Raw genomic sequence first — 14,309 nt, 5'->3', positions numbered from 1 at the left:
CCAGGCTTGCTCTCTCTGAGCTTTTACCTGACACAGCTATGGCAGTAATTTTTGTAATTGTCCAAGTACGTATAGCTTTGTGGTACATCTCTGTATGGTACCACCATAGTTTTATAAGGGCACTTACAGCAAGCAGTTACTCTATAAAGAACTAGGTATTTATGAACAACACAGTGACAACAGTTGCAGAGAAATAGTGCATTTAAGTAGCAGAAATGTAGGACATGGCAGAAGGGGAAACCAGCACACGATGGCAAGCAATGGGGCACTGACTTGACAATGGAGACCCCACAACACTGAAAACTTGCCCATGATCAGTTAAAGACATGCACATCTGGAGCTGAACTAAATTGCTTGTAGTGATAATGAATAGAATGAATAGCATCCAACATACACAAGCTGTAACATAACCTGGAGCTGCAGGCTGATGAGCAAAGGTGCGAAACTGTTTTAGGAAACGAAAACAACCCCGAGCAGATCCTAACTGGAGGAGAAACCAATATAAACATCATATCCCCTGGCTGAGTAACAGGCACGTATAACAATTTTAGCTGTGTTATTACTCTGTCTCTAATAATTACAACTGGACTAGTAAGGATTAGACTATCACATCTGACTCACAAGAAGTTGTTGGCTTTTTATATATAAGGTGTGCTGCTTCTTCACCCTTTAAAAAAAGAAAAAATGGATTGCAACAGCAGTCACACACCATGTAGAGCAAAGGCAGGCTTGAGGAGACCCCTTAATCCCCTTTCACCAGCTCTTGTCCAAGATGATCTATTACCAGCTCCTAATGGCACTGAGGAGGTTGTTCCTTTTCAAATTGGTCAGTGACTCATCCTTTTAACTCACTTCCCTGTCCTAGAGAAGAAAAAAAAATCAATGAGCTCCTGAAACAGTATCATCACAGACGATTGCTGTTTTATGTCTTACTTACAGTGAAAGTAGACCCCAGAGGTCCCTTCCAATGCTGGGTCACCACAGTTGGCCAGAAAGACGGGCTTACCCTCTTGGTGGGAAGCAACTGCCTCCTGGAAAGAGGACACCTTTCCACAGTGGAGTGTTTGTGGAAAATTGGTAGATTTGTGTCCACCTTCTCTTGCAGTGAAATGAGAATATTATATACTAGAAGACAGTTGCTCTTCCTAATAAACCCATCCAGTACCCAGTCATGGGACAGTCCAAAAACCACCTCCACCCTCTTGCTTACTTGGTTGCATAAGTTACTTTTCTCCTCCCCAAGACCCCATCACCAATGCTCTCACGGCACACATCAAAGTCTGTGTTGTTTGATAGCATCTAATTCACCTCTGACTTGTGAGCCTAACTCACTACATCAAAATGAGTTTAATATTTTGCCAGTGGGTAACCAACCCAGCTGTTTAGTGGCAGGCTGAGGAGGTGACAGGTACATGGGAAACAGGAGTCACACACACACTGTCACATTAGCTCAGCTGTGACTCATCACAGGAAATCTGCTGGGCTCCAGAAGGAAACTCCGAACAAGAAAAGCTGCAGATGTGGAACAAGTAGGGTTTGCAGTGGGGCACAGCCATCTGAGATGAGTTTGCAAAGCTGGAGGCTGAAACAACTTTAGGAGTGTCTTCCTGGCTTCCACTTACTTGGTGTTGAGGTTCAACAGGTCAAATGCTGGAGTTACCCCACTGTACAGCAGCACAGCTAATAAAGATATTATGTCATACTATTATACTCAGGGGCTATGAGTAGCCTCTAGAGCCAATTCACTCCAGAGTTAGAGTCACGTTAAAAAAACCTCCACATAGTCATATACACAGGGAATTCCTCAGCTGTTTTAAAACTGCAGCAGCTGCCGTCATCACCTGTTCCTGTAACGCAAGGGCTGCTTTGTCAGTCATTTTGCTTTACACCCTGTTGAACAGGCCTCCCACTTCTACACAGGGTCTATGCCAGCACACCCATCACACCAATACCAGAGCAGGATGGACCTGCCTGCAGTGCAATTCAACACAGCTCTCCCTGCACACTACTGAGTAGCACCTACAGCCAGCTGTGTAGGAGCTGGATTTCTATAAGAAAGTCACAGCTGCAGTGGGAGATAACAGTGAAACAAGCCCACACACTGCACAATCCTGCAGTTCCTGTCCCTCCCTCCCACCTCTATGTTCTCCACCACTGCACTGAAACTAAGCACCACCATTGCAGCTTGCAATTAAACATCATGGCATGAATTTTAAAGAGAAAAAAACACACACAAAAAAACAACATTCTGAGGACTTAAAGTTCACTAAGTATGTCAGTGGCAAGGCAATGAGGGGTAGTCAGAAATCTGCAAGCCCTTGCTGTGCCCAGAAACCCCCAGAGAAGAGCAGCTGCTTCAAGCAACAGTCAGGGAAGCAGATGGGTGGCAGAGGATGGCGCTCCCTGGCCAAAAGCCACACTCCCTCTTAATTATTCAGAAACTGGATGGCATTCGTGGCAGTGTTGCCTGTCACTGAATTTCCCCAGGCAGTAGGTGACCCTTGGCGAGGGGCAGCCCCAAAGTGCAGGGGCAGTGCCAGCTGCCAGGGCAGTGTGGGGTTCACCACGGAGCATGCCTGGCTCTGAGAGCAGGAGGCACATGGCTCCTGCAGGGCTCACCCCTGGGCAAGGACACCTTACAGCCAGCAAGCCCTAGAGAAACCACCATCACACCCAGGTTCCCACGTTTTGCTTTCTGATCCCTCTCCCACTTAATAACAAGCCCCTGTGTAAGCACAGTAACTGTGAAGGAATTATATTAAAGTAGGACAAGATATGCCAAAAAGCCAATTACAATGGCTATTCAAAAAAAAAAAAACCCAGCAGCCATCCCTAGACATGGCCAAACAGCCTTGGCAGGTGGTGGGTGGAAGAAAAGGATAAATACAATTAAACAGGCAAGACAGACAGCTCAGCTCTGTGTTACATGTGAAAGGCAGTCTCCAGAGGCTGAGCAAGAAGCATGACTGACTAGGGCAAATTTTTAAATTCCTCAAAGGCAGCCTGCCTAGATGTACAGCCAGACCCAGGCTGACAGAAACACTGCTAACAGCACCTAATTTGCTAGAGGATTATCACTTGATGTAAGGGATGGAAACTAGATTAGATAGCTGGTAAACTCACAGCACAGTTCATTACTGTAGAGGGAAATTTTTACCCACTTAAACAGAATTTCTTGCTCTGCCCAGCTGTATGATACATTTTTTCCAAATATTTGGCACAGTTTGAATAATTCTGAATATGAAGATGTTAAGCAGAGAAAGACAGCCATGAAGTTACACTTAACTGCAGATCCACATCCATTTTAATTTGAGCATCAGAACCTTTATAGCATAGTCATCATCCATGTTCAGCAGACAAGATCAGGGCATGCAAAGGTTTTCAGACTGGCCTTCCAAGTGGCACAGGAAGTCCCATTAATCTTAACTGCCAGGGAAAATTCCGCACTACTCAGAAACTAAATTATAATTTTATTTTGCTCCAAGCCCTATGCTCAGTCAGAAACAGAGTTACATGCAGCACCAAAAGGTCTGTGGATCCATTTCCAAAACTAACCAACTCATTAATAAGTGCCAGCCACACTGGAATTGCTGCAGTTGCCACTGGACTACAGACCAATCTGTCGGGGAACACAGCAGCTATTTAATGCAACCAAGTGCTACTGCACAAGGCATTTGAATAGGATGAAAAGAAGGATGAAGTTCCTGAAACGTTCTGGAGTAGCAAAATACGGATGATAAATTGGAGCATGCTCACAGCATCAGTATCTCACCTAAATGCCTCATATGTGTTTTGCAGCATGCCTGAACTTTGCTTTTGTTTGAAACACCCTAGAGGCAACACACCAGTCTCCAGGACCATGTGGAGACAGAGCCCAGATGTATTACCTGCAGTTACCTTCTAACTGAGAAGAAATCTCCAAATCTTCTGGATTCTGTGTTGAAGACCAATTTAAGCCAGTTATTCAAAAGCTGTTTGCAAATGTTGTTTAATAAATAAATAAATAAAAGGCGGCAACACCGAGCTATTTCTCTTTTCATCCTTATTCACTCTTCAGCAACTTGTATTGATTTCTGCAATGCAGAGTTAAAGCAATTCTTGTCTTTCACCTCCTCCAGTGCTGCCAACAACTCTGCTTCATGGTTATTTGTGCACCTTTTCCCAGGACTGAATATCAGCTTTCGGATTTGTTGCTCCACTCCCCATTCTTTCTTACTGGTCTAGAAAGACATCCTTATACAAAGCGGAGAAAATACTCTTGGAGTTTAAAGGGCCTCAGCCATTGACGGGAAGAAGGAGGCAAATGAGAGCACTGACAGTTGCAGCAACAGTACTCAATTCCACACCCTCTTTGGATACGGAGGTACAGAAGCAAAAAGAGGTTGTTAATTATGTCCACTTCATACATATACAGTGTACAGGTCAACCACAACCCAGCTCTGAGCAGCTGTGCCCTTCACCAAGCACAGAGTCACTCTTCTCCTGGGAACTGAAGGCCTGCACTCCACAGGAATGCACCTTGCAGCATGCTGGCCACAGGGGGGTTTTTATAAATTGAAGACTGACAGCCAAAGAGACCATGTATCTTCCCAGCTCAGAAGGGAAAACCAGAGATGGAAGAAGGCTGAAAAGACAGTACTCTCAAAGGGGAAGTACAGACCACTCTGCACCTCACACAGGTCTACCTGCCCTCCTGTCACAGAAAGGAGATGCGTGAGGTTTGGGTTTGGTTGGTTTTTTTGTTGTATTTTTTTTTCCACAGACATGACTGCATGTACAATAAGGAGATTGACTGCCTTCTCTTCCGAAATTAAAGTAAACAAAAGAACACTTAATCTAGAAACAAGTTATTCATTCCCAACGGTGCCCTCTGTTCAGGATTAACACACAGCCCTGAGACAAAATGCTACGAATACTAACATTCTCCAAGCTCTTCACTAAATTCATCCCGCTGTGACAGCCACAGGGAATTTCCCCTGACTTCCAGTAATTGAAAGCTGTGGATCTGGGCAAGATAGTTTTAATGAGGGAGCCCTCACTCCTGGAAACATAATTTCCTGGAACACACACAGGAAAACTGAATCTGCATCAGGAAAGCACATTAGTACCAAGTAAGAAGAGAGTAACTTAGCGTCGCTAATTCCTGAAAACTGTCACACCGTTTGACAGTTTGGCAAATTATCTTATTTTTCCCCTTCTTTGCATCTCATTTTCTCATTTGTTGCTAAATCTTCAAGGCCTCTGCTGTAAGTGGATGCAAGTGAAGACAAGCCCTCCACCCCCACCCCAAGTCTACACCCTGCATCTGTGGTGACTGGGATCAAATAAAAGACAGGGATCCTCTGTGTCCAAATACTGTACAATCCCCTCAACTTTGCCCTAAGAACAGAGAAGAAAAGATTTAGTTTGTGGTGGGGTTTTTTTCTGAGTGCAAGGCAAAAAATATATCCAGAGGCAAATCTCAGCTCCATCCCATGGGACCCAAGTGAGATCTCTCATGTTTGATGTAATCCTTGCCTCTAGTAGCAGCTCCCCTCTTGGCTTATATGAGGCAATACTCAAACATGAGCTGAGATCTTTACTTCTCTGTACAGATGAATAAAGTGTCACCAGGATGACCAACAGCATCACATGTACAAGAAGAGGTGACAACACCTATAATCCAAATAAATACCCTGAATAGCCTCTGACTGGCAACAAAGCAGCAGTCAAGGTTAATAAAGGTTCTAAACCAAAAGCTCTCTGGTGCTTTGTTCACAGTGGAAGTCAAGTTTTTAAGCAAAGAAGTGTGTTACTTCATAGACAACTTGAAGATTTTAGCATTGAATTTATTTTGCAGCCTCAGCAAGAGGTTTCTGTTCATCAAGCCACTGCAGCTTAGCTGGCAGGGTCACTGACACCTCTACTTAATACACATAAGACATGGAAAAAACCCCATCTTCATGCACAGCATTTCCTTGATCTCAAATAGCACAATAGCCCCTTTCGCCTTAAAGGCAGAGTGGTCTTGATGTCAAATACCTGACGCTGTCAGAGGAAAATATGTTTAATTGAACTGATTTCCCAGTGGAAAGCAGCCCTCCCAATGCTATCAATGGAATCAGCAAATTTTGCCAGAGCCAGAAACAGTTTTGGCTCAAAAGCAAGAGCCTGTAATTATAGCTGCCAAGTTCATCTAACATTAATGAGGGGGAAAGTCAGTAACAGAAAAATCACCATAATTGTAAAATTTACTTGTTTTAGCAACCTTACTTGAATTCCTTCATTTCCCAAAGACAGAGGAGAAAAATCACAGAAAATAAAAAAGATAATTCATTCTCTTGACAAAACAAGAGGGCTGGAAAAAAAAAAAAAAAACAACCCTACTTGAATTCTAAAGCTTCACTACATTTTCTGTCAAGAGAAGGAGTCCACAGGAAGACAAAGTATAACTGGACAAAATGCAGACCCTTCCAAGAGGGAACATTTAACTCCACTGTGTAGTTCACCCAGGCCAAGCACTGCAGATAAGTAGCTGCTATTTCCAACAGAGACCATCAGCATGGGATTTATTCTCTAAATCAAACATTGCCCATACCAATCCCAGTTACACCAGTGTCAGTCCACAGCAGCTATACTCCTTTCAGGAATGCAAACAGACATTAAGATGGTGTAACCACACCTAGCCCAAGATGTGTGTGGAGCAGCAGTTCCCATACACAGGAACATTCACTGGAGCAGGAGACATGTGGCTTCTCTGGGAAAAGAGATCATTATGGAGGAAAAAATGTTTGACTTGCTCTAGACATTACACAAGCCTTCTGGGCACAGATCACTGCTCTGAACTTCAAGGGTTAGGTCTGGCTTTTAAAAGAAATTACTTCATTTATGTGATGCAGAGCTCCAAAAATGCCCAATTGCCTGTCTTTGTAGACAAACCCTAAGGGATAATTTCAGTAGAGCTATAGCCCTATAATTATTCCACTGTACTTACACCTCTAAATTTTCAAAATAAGTCATTTTATCCCACTGTAATGAAGTCAAATAATTCATAAAATAATCAGTAAAATGGGACATACATAGAAAGGTGTACACAGTTTTAGCCATAGAAAGAGATAACCTGACATAGAGCTCATGCTTTGGTGGACACCCTCCTTTACCCATCACTAAGCAGCTCCCCAGGACTTGTGTCTACTTAGACGAGACAGACAGCAAATGAAAAAAAGGCAGAGAAAATAATTCACCTCAGACTTGCCACACGCCTTGGTTTAACCTGAGCTATCTTCCTCTAAGTGCAACCCAGAGCATCAGAAGACCTCTAGGTCAGCAGCTGCAACCACAGCTCAAGACTGGAGCAGTTTCAAAGGCCACAGCTGTGTCCTACTTTTCTACTACACTTGGCATGAGCCCACAGAAACACCAACAGGTACAGAAAGTATGGCCCGAATCCAGATGGATCGGGCAATTCTTCTCACTCCAAAACTCTCCTGGCTACCACAATTCATGGTTTCCATCAAGGTCTTCAAAGTCATGAAAGATTCCACACACACACTTTCCAAACTTGGCAGCTCTAAAGGGAGAGCACGCCAAACCACTGCAGCTGATGCCTTGGTCAGCACTGAGCATCATCACTCAATATTGCCAATAAAGTCTCATTCTCAAGAAGCCCCACAGAGTGTAAGAGCATGAACAAGAAAGCAGAACCCACAATGTCCATACAGCCATGGTCTGCAGATACTAGATCACATTCAGGTTGTAAAATCTGGTAGATCACTTCAAAAAGCAAAATAATGACCAATCTGTCTTTAATCAAATTCCAACAGAGGTTTAGAGTCATTCCATAAAACCCTTATGGCTTTACCCCCAAATTGTACAGAACTTCTTAGTAAGAGCTGTTTTTTGACTGCTGGAGTACAGGATCAAAAGCAGAAGCCCAAACACAGCACAGTGACAGCCAACAAGGAGGGGAGCGGAGCACAGCACTGGGTGCAGCTATTACTCACTCAATGGGTGCCAAATCCTCATCAACATATTAATGAGCGAAAAAAGACCCCATCAAAGTCTAGCAGGATTTGCTCTGGCTGTCCCATCAGTTTGATAAGTGAACATTATCCCTTAAGCATTAACCACTACAGCCTTCATGCAATCCTAATTCCCCACCACACTTCGCTGGAGGGTCAGAACCTCTATTTTTACATTTTGTTTAAAAGCAGTGGCCTGTATAATGAGTATTGCCAACAAAGAGCAACCCATAAATTCCTGAGCACTGTGTGTGTGCAAGACCTTGTCTCCAACAAAGCTTGGATGCATTGTAAGTAAGAGTATCACATGCACAAATATATTAACAAGCTGCATACAGCAGACAGATGTAATAGTCCCTCAGCCTCAGGACAGTCCAACTGCACACTACTTAAGTGACAGCTACCCAGATGAATTTCTTTACTGGAAACTAAGTGCCAGTATAATAGATCATGTCATGGTAGGTTTGGACAAGAGGGCTCTGTAAGACAATGTCTAAAAACTCAACAGACTCAACCTGGCACTGAAAGATGGTCCAAGGATTACTTGATAAATACAATAACCTCCTTTCTGAATGATTGAATTATTTCTCATGTGGCAAGTACACAACCAAACACTTAATTTTAAGCAGCAGAACACTTCAATTGATTTAAAGTTATGCACACCATACTGTTTGCAAGATCAAAATGCTTATGATTAAGTGAACAAAAGACAATTGGCTTTTTATTGTTATCCTATTTCAATTATTCTACACATCACATGCACGTCACAAACACAGAACTCAATGAAATACCTTCTACTTTTCTGGTGATCATGCAAAACCAGCAAATCTCCATCTTAGTGGAATGTTTCTCCTTGATGCCTATGAATAAGAAGAATACTATTTCCAGTCATAACCACAGTTCCATAGCTATGGAGCAAAACATACCAGTATACTGTTCCGAACACAGAATAAAAAGTTGATGTCCATAGCTCATGTTATAAGCCTCCTGAAAACAGATTGTTGTGATATTTCCACCTTTCCATTATAAAAATTTAAATACCTCTGCCAAAACCATGAAAACCCACCCCCCTGCTAAATTTTCCCCAAGGGTCCCAACTCCTGCCAAACTGTACCTGCAGTAAAATACGGCAGCTGAGAAAGTAAAAACCCATTGCAAGATCTCTCTTTGTTGCCCTCATCCTGCAAATCGACCTCCACCACAAAGGATTTCCTTTTCCACACACCACAGGACACCTCTGCCCATGGCTGCACAGCAACAAAATACCCCTATATGCTCCTACAGCTGTTTCCAAGGTAACCAGCACGGAGCCATATACAAGGGAAGGAAGCAAACAGCAGCAATGCAATCCTGCAATTTTGTCACTTTTTGGAGCAGGTCCGAGTTGCTCCTTTCTCCTTCCCCTCCTTTCCAGCTGTCCCACAAATCATGCAAGGAGTGGGTAACTCACTCAATATTTTGGAATTCCATTACATCAGTCTTTCTAAGGGTTTGGGGTTGGGCTTGTTTCAAGGTATCATACTGGAGTTTTAAAGGTGAGAGTCAAATTTTCTGCTTTTAGTCAAAAAAACCATCTGGGGGTGGAAGGGAAATCATCAACAACCTAAATTTGCACTCAAACTCTCTATTTCCTTGTAGAAGCAGAAAAACATCTCAGGTTCAGCAAAAGGTGTCTGTGACCCATCTTCTACAAGTCCTAGGCATCTACATAACATTCACTTTCATCAGTTTGGATAAAAGTATTCTACTGGTCAGTCTGCAGATACAGTTTATCCTTTCTAGATATACAGTTTCCATATCCACTCAGATGTGTCAAAATCCCAGAGATTTCCCACCTGCCCACATACATCCTTGTTCGCAAAGCAGAAATTAGAAATTGGCTTTTGCTTCTTTTGGTACTGAAAACCTTAGAGCAGCAAGAATGCAGTCCAAATCCTGCATGCCTCACATCAAGGACAGCAACACAAGGGGGAACGTTGGAAAGGGAGAGTCTGGCACACCCCACTAGTTCTCATCACTGACCAGCTATCAGGAATGTAAATCAGCACAAGATCTGGCCCCACAGTGATGGGCAGAACTGCCAGACCATATGCTCTAAACTCTGTTCCCAGGTCTGAGACAGCCCCATAGTCAGGCAGGGAGGAGCTGATCAACCCCTTGGCTTGGGAGTACCAAGACTGTTACCAACTGAAGCTGGAGGGAAGACATCTTCCATCAAGGATTTCCAAGCCATTAACATCATTTTTTTCCCCACAGAAGACAGAATAAGGAGTAGTACATCCCATGTACAAGTCTCTTGTGGGGGGAAACAGCAACACTTTACAGAATAAAGCATTTCTGCACACTGATCAGAAGTCATTCCCATCTTCCAAGAGACAGAAACTTCAAGGCAAAACATGCATGAAGAGACTCACTGTGGGTGGCGTTTTGAAATGGCAATTGAACTTCTGCACAGTTCACATGTATCTTGCATTTCCCTATGACTTACCACAGCTGACCTTTTGAATACCAACTGTGATTAATGAAGCTTCCAATCCAGCTCTGAATGGCTGCAAATTGCAAGAGATGCTCATTACATTAATATTCAGTAACTAAAATATACCACTCTTCTAATCACAACTGTGCTCCTGCTCAACATCAGGACATTCCTTTGGAAGCTCAAGTACTGCCATTCTAAGAGGAAGTGAATGCTCTGATGGGTCAGATCACCCACACCTGGGGGAGAAGCTCCAGAGCTGAGACAAACTTCACACCTAATCACATCTGCATAGACATGGAGATGCCAACAAGGCAGATATAACTAGCTGAGAATAAGAAAAACCAGAAGTCAGTATTTCTTCCTAGACTGGTTGGAGGTCGGTTTGCAAAAATCAAAATCTGAACAGAACACTGCAGAGATATCTTGCAGTGCTTTTATAGAATGGTTTGGGTTGGAAGGAACCTTAAAGGTCACTTAGTCCCTATCCCCCTGTCATGAGCAGCAACACATCATGATGCAAAACCTTCCCTAGCATCCAGTTAAACCCTGTACCATACCTGTTAACACTGCAGTGCTGCAAAAAAACATTACCAAATACTTCCTCTGCTGCCCCTGCAGAGTTATATGCTGTAACACAGCCACCAAATCGGTTGCCTTGGGAAATGGGGAAAGAAGTTCCCTATGAAGTCAGCACATTCTTTAGAAGGTACAGACCTCCTCCTCTACACAGCACATCAGCTCCAGCCTGCAAGATTTATCTATCCAGATAAACTATTCTGTGATTAAATGATAACTTCCTAAGACCAACTATTCTTTGAGCCACCCACAGAAATAAACCCAGTGTACTCAAAGGGATGCACACCAGTCACAGACTCACTGCAGTGCTGGGACTGAAGTCAGGAGAGCAGATGAGGAGGAAAGGCATTACATAGACCCCAGAGACAACACACACAGCATACACATATGAAGTCACAGAGAAAGTAACCTGGCAAACACACTAACCCAGCACAGCTCTACATCAAGAGCTCACTGCAGTAAAGGTTTTATAAGGCCCCCCAAAGCCATCCCTGGTCCAACAGTGCGAGAAGCATCCCTGTCAGCTGCATGAGGGCAGCATTACAAAGCATTGCACCATAACAGGGCTGAATTCATGCCAACAGGTCTCAGTGTGTAGGGCAGGGAATTGACTTGCTCTTTTACAGGACCAGATTTTTAACAGCTCTGTCTCAGGGGTCTGGAGACTCCGAGTGGAAGCCATGGTCCTAGAGCACTCCAGCATCAGAAATAGATAGTGTTCTCCCAAAGCAGTGAAAGCAAGGAAGCAGCACCAGAAAGGCACAGCAGCTTAATAGCTCTGTCCTGACACCTTACAGAGCATCTAGAGCACAATTTCTCTCTGTGCTTATTAACTGACAGAGTTAGAACTGGCTGATTTTTTGTATCACTCACACCAAATACTGCAACAGTGCTGCTTCAGATATTTGATAAGTCTGCTTATCAGTGCACAAAGAGGCAGTCAGGAGGAGGGATGACAAAAGAAAAGCTTGCCATTAGCTACTTACACCAAAGCAGCTGAGGTTTGTTAAGACATACATGTTTTCTTATTTCTGCCCACCCGTGATCAGTTCCTCTGCCTGAGTCTATTGACAGCACGGAAGAACAGCACTTCAGAGACAAACTTTCACCACCACTCTCATCCCTATTCATCTACAAACGCAGGAGTCGGAATGTAATGTCTAAACCTCTCTTATGCTGTGCCACCTTGTGGATGCCTTCTCCCGACTTTTATGAGCCGCAGGTCCAGCAATTATTTAACATCACACTCTTAAGCAAGTAAACAAAATAATTCACAGTCACTGTGAGCAACAGTAAGCAGCACAATAGGAATCAGATTACCGCGACACGTCCTCTATGCAATTCGCAAACCCTTTAATCCCCAGGTGGAGTAGGGCACTGGGAAAAATTACCAGCTGAAAACAGCATCACCAGGAGCTTTAGAAAGTTGGGGCTCAGGTGCTGCATGCCCCTCTAAATACCTAAAAACGACCATGCAGCCACCTCTCGCTCAGGTTTGCCCATAACACTTGAAGAAGAAAACCCCAAAGTAGAGACGATGCAAGCCCAGGGATGGAAGGGCAAATTTGCTGCGGCAAAGTTTACCGGCACGAAGAGCATCCCTCCTCCAATCCCTTCATCCACAGAGCTCCATACCAGCAGGGGACTGACCCCCTCCCAGCAAGGGACGCATCACCTCTCCAAGAATAACGGAAAGGGGAAGGCGGAGGGTAAATCCGAACACCTCCACCTCTCCTTTCCCCCCCGCCGCGCTCACCATCCTCTTGCATCCGCTGCAAGCACAAGGCGAGGCTCTTCCTCCACCCGGGCATCGCGGCAGGGGCAGCGCTGCCGCCCCCCGGGGCAGCGGCGCGGGTCGAGGGGCCCGGGGGGGCCGGCGGGAGCGACGGGCGCTGCCGAGCGCAGCCGGGCTCCCCGGCGCTTTATGGCCGAGCGGTGCATGCGGCGGCGGCGGGGCCGGGGCCGGGCGGGGGAGCGCTGCCCGCCCCCGCCTGCGCACAGCCCCGGGCCGCCCGCCGCGCAGGTGCGCTCTTCCCGCCGCGGGGGCGGGGAACGGCAAACTCGGGGAGGGGGGGTGGGAAAAAATTCTGTCAATGTGTATGTATCGTATATTTTCCCTTGGTGTGGTTTGCGTAGACAGAATGGGCCCGCCTGTGAACGGACACCGAGGCTCCGACCGCACCGGCGTTCCCACGGGTCCCAAATCGCCGGCTGGCGTTGGATAAATGCATGCCCAGGAAAGATACGGAGAGCACACTGCTCCCTTTCTCCCTTCCCTTTACAGCTGTAGCCTGGCGTCTCTTCCCTTCACCGAGCGGTAGCTGCCTGGCAGCCTCACACAGGTGCGCGCGTCAACGCTGGTGTTTATTCTGAAGTTGGATTCTCTGGTAAATAAAGTTGCGCAACAGCCAGGCTGATCTACTTCATCTTTGTCACCACTGCTTGCAAGCAGCTGAAGTGTATGAGGGGGGACTTAAAAGCACCTTTGTAATTTCTTAATGTTCCAGAGGTTTCAGTGCTTTTACACAGACACAAAGGAGATGTTTATTGCATATGCCAGAGTATTCATGTTTTTAATTTCCGGGGGCAACATATCTCTGCAATGACTAGCAGATCTTTTTGTTCTTCATAAGGTCTTTTCTTAACTGGCAGGTAGGTCTCACTCTGCATCTCTGCTTCTCTTTGTGAGAGTGATGATATTATGTACAACATCTGCTATAATCTAAAATATTAGGGACCAAACTCTCCTTGGGATAGCATGAGCTAATTCCAGTTTTGCAAGGCTAGTGTCTGACATGAGCCACACGGCACAGGGCTGCTACAATAGAAAAATAATACATCCATCTAGATGTATCCATGTGGACTTCAGCTTAAATTTCAGTTCTGCTTTTCTACCTGCATGAAAAGCAGCTGTTTTAGGACAGCCAAGCACCCTGCTAAGAGGCAGCAGCTTCAACCTTTGTGCTCTGTCCACAGCTCACATCTGAGAAGCTTTGCCATTTGGGGAGCTGCTAGCCAGACTTACAGGGCAGCCAAGTGTGGCATGGAGTATGCCAAGCTGGACAGCAGGAGTTTGGAAACCTCTTCAGTGCCTACTGAAAACTGAAGTGGCTCAACCCAAAGGTACTTGGGAGAGAATATGCTTGAAAGAACGTCCTGCAGCACCGGGCACATCAAACGAGAAAACCAGTTTCTGCAGAAAGGATGAAAGCAGAAACCTACAAAAGTCCATGACTTTGAGGGAGTCTGAGTGA

The 14,309-nt window shown here is 45.0% G+C and overlaps 1 protein-coding gene across 1 annotated transcript in view; it reads right to left on the bottom strand.

The window, feature by feature from the left end:
- GRIP2 (glutamate receptor interacting protein 2) overlaps positions 1-12,866 on the bottom strand; it is a 252,171-nt gene extending 239,305 nt beyond the window's left edge. Inside the window, exon 1 of the mRNA XM_071550449.1 lies at positions 12,812-12,866. Coding sequence (XP_071406550.1) covers positions 12,812-12,866 — 55 coding nt within the window. The remainder of the gene's footprint in view (positions 1-12,811) is intronic.
- Positions 12,867-14,309: the final 1,443 nt, after the last annotated feature.

This window comes from Pithys albifrons, chromosome 3 (genome assembly GCF_047495875.1).
Source record: "Pithys albifrons albifrons isolate INPA30051 chromosome 3, PitAlb_v1, whole genome shotgun sequence".
Lineage (NCBI taxonomy): Eukaryota > Metazoa > Chordata > Aves > Passeriformes > Thamnophilidae > Pithys > Pithys albifrons.
The sequence above is the reverse complement of the archived record's forward strand: the minus strand, read 5'-3'. Positions and strand labels throughout refer to the sequence as shown.